Source organism: Hemicordylus capensis, chromosome 5, assembly GCF_027244095.1.
Source record: "Hemicordylus capensis ecotype Gifberg chromosome 5, rHemCap1.1.pri, whole genome shotgun sequence".
NCBI classification, from domain to species: Eukaryota; Metazoa; Chordata; class Lepidosauria; order Squamata; family Cordylidae; genus Hemicordylus; species Hemicordylus capensis.
This window is the reverse complement of record NC_069661.1, coordinates 71,891,667-71,912,124: the sequence shown is the minus strand read 5'-3', so window position 1 is coordinate 71,912,124 and position 20,458 is coordinate 71,891,667. Positions and strand designations below refer to the sequence as shown.

The 20,458-nt window shown below is 43.3% G+C and overlaps 1 protein-coding gene across 6 annotated transcripts; it reads right to left on the bottom strand.

Annotated features, from left to right (window-relative positions):
• Nucleotides 1-3,980: 3,980 nt before the first annotated feature.
• Nucleotides 3,981-19,294, bottom strand: NPY5R (neuropeptide Y receptor Y5). 6 transcript variants are annotated; one of them, XM_053251835.1, is made up of 4 exons: nucleotides 19,074-19,294; nucleotides 18,010-18,291; nucleotides 17,603-17,772; nucleotides 4,667-6,574 (listed from the first exon to the last, which is right to left on the bottom strand). In XM_053251835.1, exon 4 carries the CDS (start codon nucleotides 6,563-6,565, stop codon nucleotides 5,225-5,227), a length of 1,341 nt encoding a protein of 446 aa, XP_053107810.1. In that variant the 5' UTR covers nucleotides 6,566-6,574; nucleotides 17,603-17,772; nucleotides 18,010-18,291; nucleotides 19,074-19,294; the 3' UTR covers nucleotides 4,667-5,224. The 6 variants fall into 6 exon arrangements, 5 of the variants coding, with proteins under 5 accessions (XP_053107810.1, XP_053107809.1, XP_053107812.1 ...); XM_053251834.1 differs by lacking the exon at nucleotides 19,074-19,294 and adding an exon at nucleotides 18,753-18,853; XM_053251837.1 differs by lacking the exon at nucleotides 19,074-19,294 and adding an exon at nucleotides 7,557-7,622 and having other exon boundaries at nucleotides 18,010-18,825.
• Between the last annotated feature and the right edge of the window lie 1,164 nt (nucleotides 19,295-20,458).

The following is a 20,458-nucleotide window of genomic DNA, read 5'->3' as shown; positions in this document are numbered from 1 at the left end:
CTGTGGCCTGCAAGGAACTGTGGGGAGTGTTCAACTTGCAGCTTGACTCTTGATGGTCCAGGAATGAAAGATTTGTGTGGCTTTAAGGAAGCTTTTGAAAAAACTCTGCCTTTTAAAACACTGTCTTTTAAAACTCTGCCCACCTGTGGGAGCTGGTGTTTAGCTGTTCCTCGAAGAGCGGGGGTCTGGGGGTAGACTGGGGGCAATTATTTCTTGGGTGAGGAGCAGAGAGAAATATAGTGGTAGGAGTTGGGTAGACTGTTACAGGGGGAAATGGTCTAGGCAACTGAGGCCTGTTCATTTTTCCAACTCTTCTCCCAATCCTGCAGCTCCAGGGAGTTCTGGGAACACTCCCTCAAGGGTTAGGGTTCTGCTGTTGAATGCCATATCAGTAAATGCAGAAATATCTCTCATCCATGATTTAATTAATAATGAGCATGTTGACTTGGTATATATGACCAAGACCTGGTTGGGCGAGCTTGGTGGAGTGGGGCTCTCCCAACTCTACTCTCCAGGTTTCATGATCCTACAGCAGCCCCACCTTGAGGGTCAGGGAGGAGGATTTGCAGTCATCTATCATGAGTACATTCCTCTCCCCAGATGCCTGGTTAGGCAATGTCAGAATTTAGAGTGTTTGTCCCTGAGGGTAGGCCTACCAAATAGGATAGGGATTCTGTTGGTGTACCAGCCACCCCGCTGCACTTCAGTCTCTCTGCCTGGGCTGGCGGGGATGGTCTCATAGAGGTGGCATTGGGTTCCCCTAGCCTTATTGTCTTGGAGGGCTTCAGTGTCCACACTGAGCCGCCACCACACACACACACACACACACACACACACACACACACCACAGTAGGAGCATCTCAGGACTTCATGGCCGCCATGACAACCATGCATCTATCTCAACTAATATTGGATCCTACTCACGTGGTGGGACGTACACTGGATTTGATTTTTGCCAATCAGGAACTGAATTATCTGCAGGTGGGGGAGTCTGATAGAACTCCTTTGTCATGGACAGATCATCATCTGGTGGGGTTTAGTTTGACTGCTTCGACCAACCCCTGCAGGGGCGGTAGACCAATTAGAATAGTTCGCCCCGAAGGCTTATGGATATGCCTGGTTTCCAGACAACGCTTGGGGAGTTTCCAGTGTCCAGAGCTGGCAATTCTGTTGAAGCCCTGGTCAATCTCTGGAATGTGGAGATAGCCTAGGCTATTGACATGTGCACTCCTAAATGCCCTCTCTGGCTTTGTAGAGCCCGTTCCACTCCTTAGTTCTCCTTAGAGCTTAGGGCAATGAAACAACTCAGACAATGGCTAGAGCAATGGACAGAGCCATAACAAATCTGACTGAATATGCACTAGAGCCCATTTTAGGGACTACTCCATGGCAGTAGGGATGGTGAAGAAATATTTTTTCTCCACCTTCGTTGCATCTGCCCAGTGTAGACCAGTAGAGCTGTTTCATGTGGCAAAGTCACTGTTTCACACAGGCCCCCATGTGACAGGGGAAGAACCATCAGCAGCCCGTTGTGACCAGTTTGCTTGTCACTTTGCAGAGAGAATCGCTCGCATTCATGCCGATTTGCACTCCAGGATTTTGGCACTTCCGTGTGCCTCAGCAACCATCTGGTCCAATTGTGATGGATTATTTTCCATTAGTGCAGCCTGAGGAAGTGGAAAAGATCCTAGGCAGTGTGTGAGCAACAGTATGCACACTGGACCCTTGCCCATCATGGCTAGTAATTAAGGAAATTAGTAATGAAAGAAATTAGTATTTTGAAATGTTTGTGTAACTCAAGAATTTTCCCTTTGATGATGGCACTTCAGGCATTGACAATTCAGACAATTCAGTCTTTCAATCTGATGAACTGGTTGTTGATACAGGGCACAATCCAGCCTAAAATTAAACACTTTTCAATCCTACTAATTTCAATGGAAGAGAAATTTAAGTACATGCATAACTTTCCATTGAAATTAATGGCTGGCATCCTGACTAAATTTACTAGAGAAAGTCCTGTTGAAATTTAGTAGTCCTTTAGAGTAACTCCTAAGTAGTACTATTGAGTAGTTCAGTCAGGATGTCAACCAATAGGCCTTAAAAGTACTTGTCTAAACTGGATCATATCCAAAGTTTTAAACATTTTTCTCCAGAATTTCAAGTGGAGATGGATGGATGGTCTATAAGACATCCTGAGACTTTGTGTGGTAAATTGCCTTAGAAAATGTACTCAGAGTCACTATTTAAAACATATCTAATGGTTGAAAGAATTGGTGTCATACCATAGATTAAATAAGAGGGGAAACTTTATATTCTTTGGTCTGATAGGTTCCTTAGGAAAGGGTAGTTGAAGAAAAGAATAAGTCAAGGAAAAAAAGATAAAAGAAACACAGCAGACTGAAGATTCTCTGAAATATAGGGACTTGAGAAAGATCACTTTTACTTTTACGAAATGTTTACTGTGAAATATCTTCAGGCAACAACAAAAAACCCACTAGGAAGAAAAAAATGTAATTTAATTCTGAGACATTTGCAGTTCGGGGAAAATAAAAGGAACTGTGATATAAGAGGAAATCTTTCTGGTGCATTTTAGCAGAAAGGACACTTTCATGTAGGACTGCAAGCTCCAAAGGAGAGGTAAGCAAGGAAAAGCTTTAATTAAAATAACCCAGGTTTGCTCCGAAGCCTCTGGGTTAGGGATCTGCAAGTGCAGTCCCTTGAACAAAATCCAGCTCTTTAAGGCTGATGCCAATTACAAAACAGAAACAAAGGACTGTGTGCTGGAGATCAACAGATGGGCAGAAATCCACTTTGGGGAATGGGTAGAGTAGCACCTTCAAGCACTGTTTCCTGTTCCCTTCTCAAAGTGGCCCATCAGCAAAAAGAGTTGCTGACCAGTACTCTTATATTGTCAATTATAAATTGCCAGCATTGGTTTTCTTGTGTACTTGGTACTGGAGAGCTGTTTCTAGACCATCATGTCAAAACTGAAATGTATCCAGAAAGATATGCACAAAAGAAAGGTTGAGTGAAGGTAACCTTTTTAAATGACTGCATTGACTCACTCACTCCTGGTGAAATGCCCACACACTTGGCCCCACTCATGTGGTTTGGAGCATTTGAAACCTTCTGGCTGTGCTGTGGAATGAATTCAAGATGAGCAGCTCCCACAGTGCTCTAGCAATATTTAAGGGGCACTCATGCCAGAGGTGAATGTATGAATCAGGATTTTGCGTGCTCTGCTTTTGTACAGCAGTAAAGGTAAAGTGTGCTGTCGAGTCGGTGTCGACACCTGGAGACCACAGAGCACTGTGGTTTTCTTTGATAGAATACAGGAGGGGTTTACCACTGTCATCTCCCACTTGGTATGAGATGATGCCTTTCAGCATCTTCCTATATCACTGTTGCCTGATATAGGTGTTTCCCATTGTCTGGGAAACATACCAGTGAGGATTCAAACAGGCAACCTCTTGCTGCCTAGGTAAGTCACTTCCCCGCTGAGCTATTAAGTATACGCCATCATAGCAACACACCTTAATTCTATCAAGGCTTGACTATTGCAATGTGCTCTGTTTGTGGCTGCCGATGAAAAGTATTTGGAAATTTCATTGTCCAAGTAGCATGGGTTGAACCTATGGGAAACCAGCTCCTGTGGTGCTTCTGTAGTGTTTAAAAAGTACCATAGTAAAGGCACAATGTGGGATCTTTTGCCTGTAACTTTCACGTGGTGCTTCCCCCCACCCCCACCAGATGTAGTTGAATATCACAGTTGAGAGAACTTTGATTTCAACTCATTCTCCCAGTCATGCCAAACACCAGATTTCATCATGTAGGAGTGTATTCAGTAAAAGTGCTCACTACATATGGGGGAAACCATATCACTGTAGTCTTGAAACCATTAGACAATGGGCCACTTCCCATAAGTTAAGCTGAATAAATACACATTTCCCATACAGGTACACATCACTAGGAGCCATGACTTAAGTTACTGAGAGTCCCTGCACCTATTGCACTTCTTTCAAGTTTCATCTTGGAACATTAGTATTAGCACGTACCACATTAGTTTCCTCCTTAGTTTCATTCATTGTTTTCTTCTCCCATTGATTTCCCAGACTCTTCCCTTCCAGCTTTCTTTTGTCTCCCTCACTGTCGAAAAAATATTGTAAGATTGTAGGGGCAGATAGCTCACACTTTTTCTATATAACTCTATAAAATACTATGTACATTTGTAACTCTTTATGAAGAGAAAAAGAAGAAGCTGTCAATGACTTGTCATTTCTACATAGGCTTCTTAATATTTTCAGCCAAGTTTGCCCATAGTTTTAATCTTCTTAAGATGGAATGTTATACCCGTTGGCCCGGCACAGAGCATCTGCACAATAGTTCTCCCTGTCTTTCCCACACCACCACCATGATAAAGCTCCTTGCACCACCTTCCCCCACCCCAGCCACCCCTGCCATCCGGGATGGCAGTGGAAGTGATGAAACCTCCTTCTGGTCCTCCAATGACTGATTTGGCCCCCTGACCTGCCTCCCCTGCTACTGCCTTAAGCCGCCCTTATATGTGTATATACACCACATATAATACACCTTAGCGTATTAGATAGATAAATAGATAGAGCAACACAGAAAATGCTAAATATGTTCCATTCACACAAAGAAGCCAACATTTTATTTTATTTTATTTTAAATCTAGTCTTGAAGATGTGGTTCATTTTAAATAATATTAGCAAAAAATAGTAATTTATTGAATGTCTCATGGCAATTGATGATTTTTACCATTTGTTAGAAAGGTTTGCGATAGATCTTTTCAGATACAGCTGAAGCAACTTTGGAACTTTGTTGAACAGGATCTTGCATTTATGTATATAATGAGAATAATAAATTTTACTTTTATATTTCTTCTATACATTAAAACAGTTGTCTCTTGTAAAACAGATATCCCCAACACATGATATAAATGCCTGGCCTGTACATTTTCATAAAGGGAATGATGAAATTAAGCTGGACTGACTACTCAAACCTTGACGTCTGACATATCTTCATTTGCATTGGATCATTCAGCCACTGAGTTAACCATTCTTACAATTGTTACTAATGACATGAGCAACTGTTACTAACCACAATACTTTTGCACAAGCAGCCAGATGAGACATTTCACAGTTCAGTGAATTTGTGGGCATCTTATTTGTCTTGCATCTTATTGTTAATTTGTAGGGCGGCATCATAATATTTGTAAGCATGGAATAAGGGCCATCAAATCAGCTTTTATGCCATTGTTAAGGAATCCATATAAAATGGGATTTAAACAGCAGGACATCATACCCAGCAAGTGACAAACACAATAGACCAATTTAAAATGCTTATTGGAGATGAGATTGCCATTAAAATCGGTTACAACCTGAAAAACATGAAGGGGCATCCAACTGACTGCAAAAACTATGATCAGCACGGTCAGTCGGCAGAAAACCTTTCGGGACCTTTTCTTTATCCGAGTGGGGGTTTGAGCTACTGTCATCCCATCCTGGACTTCATAATTCTCCTCAGGTTTTACCTCAAAACAAATGGGTATTCCTGGTATGAATTTGCTGGATGAAGAAAGCTGACTCCTTCCTGTACCTGGGATTTCTGGGAGGTCATCAGAAGTATCATTCCGATGTTGCCTTAAAACTGTTGGCATCACACTAGCTGTCTTTTTTCCATACCTCCTTCGGTGTTTCCTAACAAAACTATAATCCCTCCTCTCTGAGTCGGAGAGCTGTGCCTGAGTCCCATGGCTCTTGGATGCCTGAAGTGTTAAATTGATCATCTCATTCTCTTTCAGTTTGTTTTCTTTGCCTGACAATCTGGAACTTACAGACTTGCAGACTCTGGTGTGACTTATGGTTAAACAAACCAAAGGCAAGATGTACTGCATGAGTAATAAGGAAATAGTGAAAGCAATTCTGTACCAACCAGATGGCCATGATTCGACACATAAGTGCTTGCTTTTCAGAGCGCCTAGATGAAGAGCTTCAGGAAGATCTTCAATCTTGTAGAAAACAGGCAGAGGGGAACAAATGGCTAGACCAAGGGTCCAAATGGCCAAAATGAGGTAAAAACCATGCTTCAGTGTCAGGTTGTTAGAAAGAGGGTGGCGTATCAAACGGTATCTGACCACAGCAATAGAAATTAACATCCAAGTAGACACCAGGACGGACACACACTGGAGGAAAGGAATCACGTGGCACATCAATTTGCCAAACATCCACTGATCAAGCAGAACAGATATCAAAGTGAAGGGAGAACAAAATACCACCACTAAAATGTCTGAAAAGGCTAAATTCCCAATGAGGAAGCTGATTATTGTTTTTTGCTTGCAGTTCATTAAAGCCATGAGAATAAGCAGGTTTCCCATAAAGCCAGCAAGACTTATCAAAGTGTAAAGCCCAATCAGAAAGTACTGTATGTCATCTACACTGTCCTTATAGTCTTCCCATGAAGGAAAATTGGAACTTTTTGAAGGAGCAGAGCTGTTCTCCTTGATTAGCGTTCTGTTATTATAGTCTTTGAAGTCTATATCCATAATGAAGTCCTGTTTTAGAACCAGAAATAAAATAACATTAACTGTAGCATCAATGACATCAACTTTTCACGATACATGTGTTTTGTTACTTACAACTATAAAGTATCTGATGTGTGTGACTTTACTTATTCTGACAGTTGCAAGTTTACACAGAAAAGGTATTTAATCCAAACTATTTCATCCAAATTATTCTTCAGTATTCTTAAGAATTGAGATTTTTCAGTCATCTGTGAAAAATGGGTCTTCTGATCCATTTTACCATCGATTTGCCACTCCCCCCACACATAGGGCAGGAACAACCCTATTTTAACGAGACTCCGTTGTGACTAACTTAGTCTGGATTCTGCCCATAGTTGTTGTTCTTGACAACAATGATGATGAAGAAGAAGAAGAAAGAGAAGGAAGAGGAGGAGGAGAAGAAACTGGAAAGTCTTTTGCTGGGAATGAATGTGGCATACTGAACAATAGAACATCAAAAATTATAACATGGTTTTATTTATTTTGCTTATATTAACAACTGTATCCAGCAAAATCAATGCAAAATCATTTCCCCCTATATAATAAAGCAAAACAAAATATGATAAATTGCATATTGCAAATTACATAAATTGTATGATAAATTACATCCATGCTGCAGGAATATTGCACTATAACTGAAGCAAAACATACCACTGCCAATCAACATAAGGTACCAGAGGATTTCTGCTGTGTCTTGAAACATAGCCTCCCGCATACCATCTCACAAACTACATTTGAAATTTTCCCCCATTTCAAAGGCAAGTTGCCGTGACATATGTCTGGGTGTGGACAGGGATGGGAGGGCACTTTCAGAAGCAGCACTCTAAAGACTGCTCAGTGTGTGGAGCTAGTTGTATGGCTTTCGGGACTGTGGCCTATATTTATGACCCACATACAAATCTTGGTATAGTTTTTAAAAAATACAATCCAGAGCAATATTTGTTCTCTCATATAAGTGTTTTACAATACAGACCTATGAAATTATTTCATCCATGTTCCATCTTCATTTCTCAGTTGCTAGAGCTTCTGTGGAAGCAAACTTCCAAAGAAATGCCAAAATGAATAGGTTAAACAGTGCCATTAGTTCTAAATACATCTCTCAGCACAGTGTTTGTGCTGCATGCGTGTTACCAGCTGTAGTATTAATTATATTCCATTGGTCTATGTTTTGTCTGTTTGTAAATAATTATGCTGGGAAGAAAAAAATAGACTATTTTATCACTTTAAAAAAGAATTCAATGAAATCACCTCAGCAGTCAATTGTTCTCACTGGGCACTCCCTGATAATAATCTCATGGTGAAAAGAGATGGGTTGATTTTGGTACTAGGGTGAACAGAAGAACTTTATTATTCTGATTGGATGAGATGTGTATGCAATAAACATGCTGGTTTTGTTATTTATTTTGTAGTCTGTGCTCTTTTTCCTGAAATTGATTGGCAATAAAATACCATTTTCTTTTTCTTTTTTAAAGGACATCCCATATTCCCTAAAGATTATTGTCCTCTATTTGATAATTAAATTTCTCAGCACTCTTGAAAGACAAATAGAGACATGAGATCATCTAGTAGCTTAATTTCTCTAACAGAAGGAAGGCTATATTTTAATAGTGTGGGGATCACTATTGATTGCCTCCTTCTCAGTCATAGACTTCGCTGGTTCTCTGCTTGCTGTAATCGAAACCAGACTTCCACACAGTTTAAACAGCTAGTAGTAAATTGCATCTGAAAAAATGGACAGCAGATAGATAACCAAGTGCTCCGAAAGCAACTGATTATAACCACAAAGATATAAAAAGGCATGCCCTCTTGCACATCTGAGAGCTGCTTTCCCACTTCTCCACATCTGAAATCTTCCATAGTGCAAAACATGTGTGGTCATTCTGGGTCTCATGGCTGGGCAGGTATTTTACATTATAACTACCTACATTGGCTCCTAGCCTTTGGTATGTGGCTCCACACAAAGGATTCACTTTTCAGCATACATTGGGACATTTTCTCAGTATGGATGGCATAGCTGTAGCAGGCCCTTCCTGCAGCTACCACACACCCAGATAGTAGTGAGGGTAGGCTAGGACTTTAGTTCATTGACTTGGTCCACTGAGATGATCTCCTTTCAAGCCCATTAAAGTTGTGGAGTCCCATGCAAGCCTCTGCAGTTCTCAAATGAAAACCATAGGACAGAGAGGGCTTTCCTACCAGACAGAATGGTTAAGAACATAAGAAGAGGCCTGCTGGAACAGACCAAGGGTCCCATCTAGGAGAGCATCCTATTGCCAGCAGTGGCCAACCAGATTCTTTTAGGAAATTCATAAGCATGAAATCAACAGTCCTCTCCTGTTCTTTATCCTCGGCATTGTGTAGTCCCTGCTAACCATTACTTCCACGATCCACTGTCCCACTCCCTGAGGGAGGGGCCCCTGCAACTGCTCACTCTTTGCCCCCTTCTCCAGTATCTGGCACACTATTGGCTGCTGATTGGAAAGCTCATCTTGGCTTCAAGTGAGACTTCTCCAGGAGGAGAAGGGACGAGTGTCAATCAGTATCCCTCCCTCCTCCTCACTAGATGGCTAGTGCTCAGGTTCAGCCCACCCCTTGCTCAGCCTGATTGACAAGTTCAACAGCAGGCAAAATGTTGCTGAGCATCAGCCAGCCAGTCACAAGGAGTTGGGGGGGAGGGCATGCTGCTCAGAACCAAGTGACCCAATTGCTTCAGAAAGGGTCCCTAAGCTCCTTTAACTTTCAGCTCTATAGGACCCAGTTTCCTGTGGAAGACGTGTGTGTGTGTGTGTGTGTGTATGTGTGTGTGTGTGTGTGTGTGAGAGAGAGAGAGAGAGAGAGAGAGAGAGAGAGAGAGAGAGAGAGAGAGAGAGAGAGAGAAAACAAACCAGAATGGGTAAATAAAATAAAGTTGTTGATGCTGTATAAATATGTGAGGTGACTGTAGTTTGTATATGTGTTTAGAAATGTTTTGAGCTAGGGGAATGTGTGTGTGAAAGTATTTGCGTGCATAGGGACTGTGTGATATTTGCATAGGAGAGAGAGAAAGGATGCACCAGGAATGTTTTGCTTTTAATCGTGTCCTTCCCATTCTTCTGAAACAAAGATATGGAGGGGGGAGAAGGTGGGATGCCGGGGCCAGGCATCTTAACTTCTTGTCCCAGGGCCCACTTAAATGTCCCGCCTTACATCTGCTGCTGCCAGTGAGCAGCCTGGCCATGGCTGGTGCCACCTAGCTTTGACATTACCTGGTTAACCTTGTATACAAGGCTGGGATGGCCATGGTGCTCAGCAGAATTGCCAGGAGTGTGAGATGGGCCCAGAAGACAAGGGTGGGGAGGAGAAAACCCCACCAGGATGTACTATCTCTGTGCAAACCAGGACAGGGTGGGGGGGGGGGGGAGAGAGAGAGAGAGAGAGAGTGGAAGGGAGCCCTGAAGGAACACCATCAGGAGGTGGGCTGTAACACTCCCTTTCTGGAGACCAAGTAGGTCTAAGAAGAGGCTCATGAGAAGGGCTGGAAGCTTCAAGGATGAGTCTGAAGGATGACCCCATGCTCACAGTGAATGCTTGTGTTGTAAAGAGCTCTCTGCAATTAAAGTTGACAACCTTAAAACCTGACTTGGTTTATTAAATGTTAATTTGCCATGGAATTCCCTGGTCCTTATACAGGTGAAACTCGGAAAATTAGCATATCGTGCAAAAGTCCATTAATTTCAGTAATGCAAATTAAAAGGTGAAACTGATATATGAGACAGACGCATTACATGCAAAGCGAGATAAGTCAAGCCTTAATTTGTTAGAATTGTGATGATCATGGCGTACAGCTCATGAAAACCCCAAATCCACAATCCCAGAAAATTAGAATATTACATGGAACCAAGAAGACAAGGATTGAAGAATAGAACAATATCGGACCTCTGAAAAGTATAAGCATGCATATGTATTCAGTACTTGGTTTGGGCCCCTTTTGCAGCAATTACTGCCTCAATGCGGCGTGGCATGGATGCTATCAGCCTGTGGCACTGCTGAGGTGTTATGGAAGACCAGGATGCTTCATTAGCGGCCTTCTGCTCTTCTGCATTGTTTGGTCTCATGTCTCTCATCCTTCTCTTGGCAATGCCCCATAGATTCTCTATGGGGTCAGGTCAGGCGAATTTGCTGGCCAGTCAAGCACAGTACACTGTATACTTTTCAGAGGTCCAATATTGTTCTATTCTTCAATCCTTGTCTTCTTGGTTCCATGTAATATTCTAATTTTCTGAGATTGTGGATTTGGGGTTTTCATGAGCTGTATGCCATGATCATCACAATTATAACAAATTAAGGCTTGACTTATCTCGCTTTGCATGTAATGCGTCTGTATCATATATCATTTTCACCTTTTAATTTGCATTACTGAAATTAATGGACTTTTGCACGATATTCTAATTTTCCGAGTTTCACCTGTAATGTAGAACTTCCCCCATGTAGTGTGGATGTCAGTCTGTTTTGCTTCCCTACATGGGAAGTTATGATACCAGCAGTGGCCTATGGCACAACAGCAGAGTCACAGTAGCCCTGGCTCCACAGAATCAAGAGAAATAAACTGGATTATAGAGTGGATGCAAGGCGGCATGCTTTTCCACTGCTGTTTTATTCTCTCATAAACTGTGTGGGTGAATGCTACTGGTTTCTGCCAGTAACAACATATGAATGTTTTGCTTCATCAATCCATCATGAATCATGTGCATCTGTTGTGGAGATGATAGATTGATGAAGTGCATAGTTTGATGACTCTGTGGGCTTCTCTCCAGAAAGGCAAGACTTACACAATGTGTATTCCTCAGGAGTGATGCTGGTTGAATAGGCACCTTTCATACCTGGGCCTCACCTTAGTAGCACTCTACTGACACATCACACAGCTGCAGCAAGGAAGATAAGCAAACTTCGGGACCTATTTAATGCACACTTGATCCATTTCAGCATGTGCTTCATGGGCTAGAGTCTATCAGTCTATCTGCTTTACTCTTGCAGCCCAGAGAAGTCAGTGAATAATAATGAACAGGGTAGAGCTTTGGAGAATGCCTAGACTGCAAATAGCTTGGGGCTTGTCATGGCTGCTTGTATGCTCTTGCTTCTTGAGTGGGAAGTTGGTCTTTTGTTCATTCATGTTAGATTACTTTTAATGAAGGCAGGGTAGCCAGTTAGAACTATAGGAAGCTGCCTTCTGAGTCACACCATTGGTCCATCTAGCTCAGTATTGTCTACACAGACTGGCAGTGGCTCTCCAAGGTTGCAGGGAGGAGTCTCTCCCAGCCATACCTGGAGATGCCAGGGAGGGAATTTGGAACCTTCTGCATATAATCATGCAGGTGCTCTTCCCAAAGCAACCATATCCCCTAAGCAAAATATCTTACAGTACTTACATGTAGTCTCCCATTCAAATGCAAACCAGGGCAGGCCCTGTTTAGCAAAAGAAACAATTCATGCCTGCTACAACAAGACCAGCTCTCCTCCCCCAAGTTAGCTCTGGAGCAGACTAAAAACTGGACAGATTTAGCTATGGCAGAAGCACAGTGCTTCTGAAAAGTTCAGCTAGCTCAGCTCTACCACTGGCTATGGGGCAGGCAAATTTCAACAGCCTTGCATTCACCGGGAAACACTCTGTGACACTCTAAAATATGTCCCAAAGAGTTGTGCAGCACTCAATGACTTATTTTTGATTGACACATAGGGCTTCTGGGGGAAGGGGAGGTTGAAATTCCCCACATACATACTAGCATCGGTGCAGCAACAGTTAGTCTGGAGCTCTTCAAAAGTTCTGGTGCTTCTCCTGTTGAACTGGTGCTTTGTTAGTCAGGATGTCAGTGTCTGACTTCTAATTTCATCAAATGTATAAAGACTTTCAGCTGAAGTTATAGCACCAGCATTAAAACTCCTATTCCAATATGTGAGAAATTGCATATGACCTCAATGATGAGAACGTTGACAAGTACATTTCTTGTAAATTAATTATTTATATATTCATTCAGTTTATACACCACCCTTCTTAAAGTGGCTCAGGGTGGTTTACATTAAAATAAAAAGAATATAGCAATTACAATAAGAACCATTTAAAGCAGATTAAAACTCATTAAAATTAAAACTAGATATCATTAAAAGCCAAGCTAAAAAGATGGGTCTTTAAGGCTTTCTTGAAAACCTCCAAGAAAGATAATCCTCTTATAACCAAGGGGGAATGCATTCCACAACCCAGGGATGACAACTGAGAAGGCCCAATCTTAGGTCGCCACCACATAACCCGGGAGCACCCAAAGATGGACCCCTCCTGATGATCTTGATGAGTGGTGGGAATCTTGTAGAAAAAGGTATTGTCTCAGGTAACCTGGGCCTAAGACATCCACGGCTTTAAAGTGCTGGAAATAACCAGCACTTAGTACTTTGCTCGGAAACCTATTGGCAGCCAGTGCAACTGTTTAAGAACAGGCATAATGTGGTCTCTCTGGGATATCCCAGAAACCTATCTGCTGAAGCATTTTGAACCAACTGAAGTTTCCAAACTACGTACAAAGGCAGCCCTACATAGAGTGCATTGCAGTAGTCCAGCTTGGAGGTTACCAGATGGTGTTCCACTGTTTCCAGGTCATTCTCCTTAAGGGACAGGCAAAGTTGTCAAATCAATCACAGCTTGTAGAAAGGGCTCCTGGCCACAGCCTCAACCTCAACCTAAGGCACCAGGATGAAACCTGGTCCAAGAGCACTTGAAACAAGATGGAGTGGGGTGGGGGGGAGAAATGACACAGCACCAACAAACTGAAGGCATAAAGTGGGCGAAGAACTCCGTAAGTGCTGGTGAATTTTCTCAATATGTTTTTACTGGTACATCTCCATAAAATTGATTCAGTGCTGCCTTATGCATTTTGAGGCAATGCTCTTCTTCAGAGGCAATTCTACAAAACAATATATAAATTACTATAAAAATGTATATATTTTTAACAAGATATCTTACTAAAATCCTTTTTCTAAAAAAACAAGGGAAGGAAAAATGAAAGGATAGAGAACATACCTTGGGTAGACAAAAATATTCACAATGGTATTTTAATAAGAAGTTTTCTATGCTTGTTAATTTACTTTTACTAACTACAAAAAACCTTGTTCAATGACTCATCAGATAGTTGCTTTCAGTGACATTTTATATAGTTAATTCATGAGGTATCTTTATATGGCTTTTACAATATATTGTGTTAGAATTGGTTTTATTCATATAATAATATGTTTATACTTTGGTAGTTTTAATTTTATACCTTTAATATCATATATATCTATATATACACATATTTTGTAGTAATTTGCACATTGTTTTGTAGAAATGTCTCTAAAGTAGATCATTGCCTTGAAACACGCAAGGCCACACAATCAATTTTATGCAAGTGTACATACTGAGAAAATTCATCAGCACCTTATGAGTTCTTCCTCCTCCCCTCCCCTTTTTTCCCCTTCCCAAAGCACTCCCAAGCTACAAACTTGTTCTTTCTGGGGAAGTGTAACCTCATCCAGAACAGAAAGTTCTATCCCTTCTTGTAGATTATGACCCCCAACAATGAGCACCTCCATCTTGCTTGGCTTCAGTTTCAGTTGATTATCCCTCATCCGGCCCATTACTGCCTGTAGGCAGGTATCTAAGGGACTAATGTCATTTCCTTATATTGATGACAAGAAGTAGATTTGGGTGTCATCAGCATATTGATGACCCCAGCACCAAATCCTGATGATCTCATCCAGAGGTTTCATGTAGATGTGAAAAAGCACTGGTGACAGAATGGAGCCCAGAGGCACCCAAATAGAGAGATTGAATCTGCAAATCACTGAATGTGTCACAGTGAGACATGGTTTCCAGAAACAGATTTGAAACAGAAGGGGCTTTAGTTAAACCCCTAACAATCTGGAACAGCTCTGCTGGATGAGTACTTGCAGACACAACACATACAGGATAAAATCGTTTCCTTGCTGCATGTATTGCCACAGCACAGGCCATCAAATGGGATCTATGCTGTGTCTTATTGAATTCCAGATGAATCCTCTTCCATTTGTGCTCCAGTCATCTACCATGCCACTTCGGCTCCTGTAGCTCTTCCATATAGCATGGAGCTAATTTTGAAGTGGATTGGAGAAGACACTTAATAGCGATTGTGTCTACTGCCCTGGTAAGTTCCCTATTCCAGGTATTTACCAGGGCATTGACAGAATCACCAGCAGAACCAACTCAAAAACCCTCCAAGGCCCTTTGAAATATATGTTGAGTCTACCTATATTTATTTGACTGGACCTATTCTATATATGTTAACTATATTGCATATTCCTCCATGGTAAGTTTGTTGCTTCAGGCTAGATTGTATGCTGCATTTTGCATCCTGTTAGCTACTGTAGGAAAAATCCATTGTTTGTTTTTCACATTATAAATGCCTTCAAACTGGACACATTCCTTTCCTCATGGATCATGTTTGTTCCTCTTTCTTTCCTGAAGGTTCAAGCAAACCAGTAACATATATATCTCTGTCACTAATAGATTTGTGGATCCCTAGAAGTATATTATATTATTATTATTACATTTATATACCACTCTTCCTCCAAGGAGCCCAGAGCAGTGTACTACATACTTAAGTTTTTCTTTCACAACAACCCTGTGAAGTAGGTTAGGCTGAGAGAGAAGTGACTGGCCCAGAGTCACCCAGCTAGTATTGTGGCTGAATAGGGATTTGAACTCGGGTCTCCTCGGTCCTAGTCCAGCACTCTAACCACTACACCACACTGGCTCCATCAGGCAAATGCTGTATTAGAATCCACGTTAAACTACTGAGCCAACCTTAATGACTTTTGAAAGTCACTTCTAAGGACAATTGTTGGAAGAAAATGATCAAACCTGAGCTCAATTCTAACACAACAGGATTTTATTCTCTAGAAAATTCAAACAGGAGAGAATAAGTTTAAAAATATTATCCCCTTATTTTTCTTATCACTGAGCTGATATTGAATTTACTCCCTATTTGCCCCCATGGGGATTTCCTTGTTATCTCACTACCTTAACAAGTGCAAATTAGCTCACCTAATCTAGTTATACATAAGCACTGTTGCATTCTAATTTTCTGTTTGCTGTGACAACGGGCCACGCTATAGATTGCATCCTGTACAACACTGAAAACTGCCTACAGACTTGTGCAACTTCATATCAGGGCCACACTATTCATTATTTATTTACGTGTTAATATTTTATGCCATTTGCCTACAGCAGTGTCCAAAGTGGGGGATAGCCAATTAACCCCCCCCCCAAAAAAAATTGGATGAAATAACATGCATAAGATCAATACAACATACAATAGCACAAGTAAGAATGTTACTGGGTACAAGTATCTGGGGGCCTGCAACCACAGTCTCCACCCCCCCCCAATATTAATAATTAAACCTTTTCACACACTGTAAAGGAATGTAACATTCTCTTCCCCTTGCTAGGGTTTAGTTAGGACTGGGTCTTGTCCACAGTACTTGTTCAACCTTCAAGTTCCTCCTTCCTTTCCAATAACTTGTGGTGGCCATGGAAGAGGCAATGGGAAGAAAGCACACAGTTCTGTTCCTCCCCCTTTCATTACAAGCCCATGGAGTGGGGAGGAAGGAAGCTGTAGGGTCAGGGAATACCTGCTGGTTTAATTCCAGCCCAGAGTGCACCCTGGGTCATGGGGGCGGGGTGCAGAGGAGGCAGACAGACAAGAGGTTCAGTATGCAGCCCAAGATTGGAGCACATGCCTCTTGTGCCCTGTGCTAGCAATGCCAATGACTACCAGACAAAACACCATTAACGCATGTGTGTGCAAACGCACAGAAAAACAGCAGTAGTTGATCATTAAATTAAAAAACCCAGCTTCCTAGCCATCAGCAGGCAAATGTCTGTATATTTAAAAAGTGTTTGTCAAATACTGGGAAGAGGCCAGTAATGGATCTGTCAAACCTTCACATGGAGGGTGTTCCACTATCTAGGTGCCAGCACTGAAAACCTTCTATCCCAGGTACCCACCAGTGAAGTCCACAGGAGGTGGGACCCAGAATCAATCCCCAGCTGATGATCTCAATGATGAGTTGGGAGGAGGCGATATTTAAGCAAACTTGGTCCTCAGCCATTGAGGGCTTTAAAAATTAAGCACCGACACCTTGAAAGCTGTCCAGAGGTGAACCAGGAGCCAATGAAGAAGATATAACAAGAGAATTGCCCAGTCTGACAAGAGACCAGTCCTACTTGCAGCCTTCTAGACCAGATGAATGCTGGCTACTTTTCAAGAGAAACTTTCCCTAAAGGATTCCACTAATCACATGCCTCCTGACACATCACCTGGAGAACGTCTACGGTATGTCAGAACAAAATACCTCCAAGAATGTGTGACTCTGACATAAACTAACTCTCCCCCACCCCCACCCCCTGCAACAGGAGGACTTCATGACCAGCAGTAAAAGGGTTGAACGGAGGGAGTTTCAAGTGGCTTCAGTGTGCATAATGACCTAGATTTTTCTTGAAAAGCACTCTGTGGACTTTGAATTTTTCATTTTGACCCTCCAAAGTTGGTACAATTAAATATCTTCACCTCTATCGCACTATCCACACATTATGTTCAACACATGTACAATCTGTGTACAGTGTGCATAGATCCAGTTATTCATGTGCTATGCTGAACACAGCTATAGCAGTATCATGCACTTGTGGGATATGTACCCAGGCTTACTTGCAGCACACAAAAATATGTATGTGTACACAGACATTGGAACGCCGCTATAACATCATGCCTGAATAGGGCTATGTTTCTTGGGGCACAAGATGACTCTTCGAATGATGCTGAAAAAAATAATAATTAAATACATGCACTTGGTATTAAGGAAAGGGCAAGCCTGTAGATGGTAAAGGTCTAAAACTTGGATCTTCAGCCCTTGAACACATTGTATTTAACCCAATATATACATTAAAAGGGGTAAATCTTTAGGGTATGTCTTAATACTTACAATATACAACCTCTTGATGTTTAAATCTCTCTATAGGGGATCATTTGAGTTGTCATCCGCTGTCAAACTTTCAACCGCAATTAGCCAAATTATTAACTTCTTTCACCACTATCAGTGTAAACAGCAGGCTTTCCTAGAATTACTGCTTCAAAGACAGCCTTCATGGTATTCTACAAAAGAGCGAGAGTTTAAATTAGCTTTGGTAAAGCTTACAACTCAGAAAAAATAATTGGAAAAGGAGAGCAAGTCAATCACAGTACAGGTAATTAGTAAAGGTTTGGTGGAGCATTAAGCTTTCACTGGTGGGAACCTTTTATTTTTTTTAATGGTTTCCCACTTTTGTTGCAAGCTAGGCTGAATAATAAACAGGACATTCATTACTTGGAAGGGAAAAAATAAGTCTTTACCTGCATATTATCTAGATGAAAAATAATTACCATAGTAGACCTATTCCATGGACTGCACACACTTGTAAGGCAGGGGCTTGGTTCGCGTGGCTGAGGCTGGAGAAAGCGTGGTATGTGCATTGCGTCGGAAAAGATCAGGCAAACGGGCAACCGGCACCCTCTCTAACGAGGCCAGTCCTCGTGGCACTGAGAGAGACTGGGATTCTGGCAGGATCGGGACTCGGTGCAGTCAAGGAGGGTAGAGCTGAACGCCCCGATTCGTTCAGGCGACTTCCTTTCGGCCTACGCAAAGAAACAAACTAGCTTTCTGTAGATTAGGGGGGCGGACGCTGCCGATCTACAAAAACTCTCAAGCAAGCGCGCTTGCACGCTTAAAGCCACTTGGCGAAAATCACAAAAAGGGACCGAGGCAGTTCAAATTGCAAGCGAGTCGATTTAAGTGGATAGCGAGCCGCGCCTTTTAGAGCTTGACCCGAAGGGTCTCCGGTTAAATCGATTTGGCTGGAAGTCATGCTTATTTGAGAGGAAGCCCCATCGAATCCAACTGTCAAAGTATTATTCTTAACTACAATTTACAAACTTCCGACTAAATATATATAGGATCAGGTTGTTTTCCTACTAAACTGAGTAATTCTGGTTGAGCCGCTTCGAAAATTAGGCTGCTCTTTCTTCCCACGCCCGATTCTGAGCCCGATCTCAACTTCTCTAGCCCCGAGAAGAGAAGATGCTGCGCGGAGACTCACCCATACCAGCCTCGCTTTCTGTTTTAGCCGGGCTGAGTGAGCACTTCCGGAAACCAACTTACATCCGTAGCAGCGCGGCGCTTTAAGCCACTTGTTTGCCCGCCTCCCTCTCCCGGCCTGCCGCCGCTACTGGGCGGGGTCCGCCGGCTCCGCTGTGCCTGGGGCCGCTTAACCCCGGTGTGGATCAAGTGCCTCTGTCTAGCAAGAAAGAGAAGCGCACTGATCGTTCAGCCGGCGCCGGGCTTCCTCGGGAGTGGGAAGCCGCTGTGATGCCCTGTACCGAACTAGGATGGCAGGAAGGATATCCCGCGGGGGACTTACCCAGGACTGAGCGGGGCTGGCTCACCGAGAGGTTGGCGCTTGGCGCCCGCCGAAGCGACACTCGCCTCCCGCGCTCCAGTCCAGAGCAGTAGCTCTAAAGACGCACACAGCACGCAGCGGCGTCTCCGCTAACTTTCATTCAGACGACCAACAAGCTCCCCTCCCCGCTGCCGATGTCCTATTGAGGGGGTCAAGGGCTCGGGGAACTTTGGCTGCAACACATGAACCATTCGCAGTGCAGGACTGGAGTTGGCGTATATCCTCAGGGGCGGATTAAGCTTTTTCCAGCCCATCAGCAAAAATCGCCCTCTTACCTTAAAAAAAAAAAAAGCGCCGTAGCTGAGAAGGGAAAGTTTCCTCTTTTACCTTTGAAAAGGCCGCTGCGCGACGAGAGGAGGCGACGAACGCCCCCAACTCCCCTCCTGGCCCTCCTCCCAGGGGACTGCACGGACTCTGCTGTGCTGCCCATTTTCGGCCTTCGGCCAAGTGCCGAAGCTTTTCAAAACCGTAAAAGGGGGAACTCTCCCTCCGCGCCGCAGCGCCCCGCCAACAGAGGCTTCTTTACAGGGCAAGCGGGGGGACTTTCCCTCCGCCGCCCCCCCCCCCGCAATTGCTGCCTGCTGCAGCCACCACGCACGCGGCTGAGTTTGGTGTAGTTGTTCTTTTCAAGGGAAAGGGCGGGGGACTTTCTCCTTGCCCGGGAACAAGGAGCTCCAGCCACCTCCGACCCAGAGAGGGCGGCGAAATGCGAGGAGGGCAAATGCCTCCTCCACCTGTCCGTTAATCCGACCCTGTGTATCCTCTGAGCCACTTCATCGCTTAGTTTGGGTGTTTTGGTGGTGGTTTGTTTTGTTTTTTAAAGCATGGCCGCTCGGTCTCTAGGCAAAAAGTAACCTTTGAAGAGAGGAGATTTGTGTAGGGCGCTTGTAAACAGTCCGGACACATCTGTGGAGTCGACAGTCTTTTATTACAGCTTCTCCCGCAATATCTGCGGGGAGGGCTGGGGTGAAGGGAAAGTTTCCCCTTTTGCCCTGTAAAGGACGCCACTGCCGGCGGCGATGGGGTGCGGCAGCTGCAGGGAGGCAGGGTGGAGGAGAGTTCCCCTTTGTACCGTTGAAAAGGCAGGAGGAAGGCCAAAACAGGTTGCACACACAGGTGCCAGGGGGGTGTAGCTATAATTGAGCAAATGGGTTCAAAGGAGCAGGAGCCCTCCATCTCCTGCCCCCTATTTCCTGCCCCCATCTCCATCTCCTCCACCCACCCCTCCCTATTTTCATGATTATATTTCTCACTCTGAGGGGCCATCGGAGAGAGGGGCTATCACAGCCCCCTCTCCCCTAACTATGCCCCTGACAGGAGCAGTCCCTTGGGAGGAGGGGAGCTGG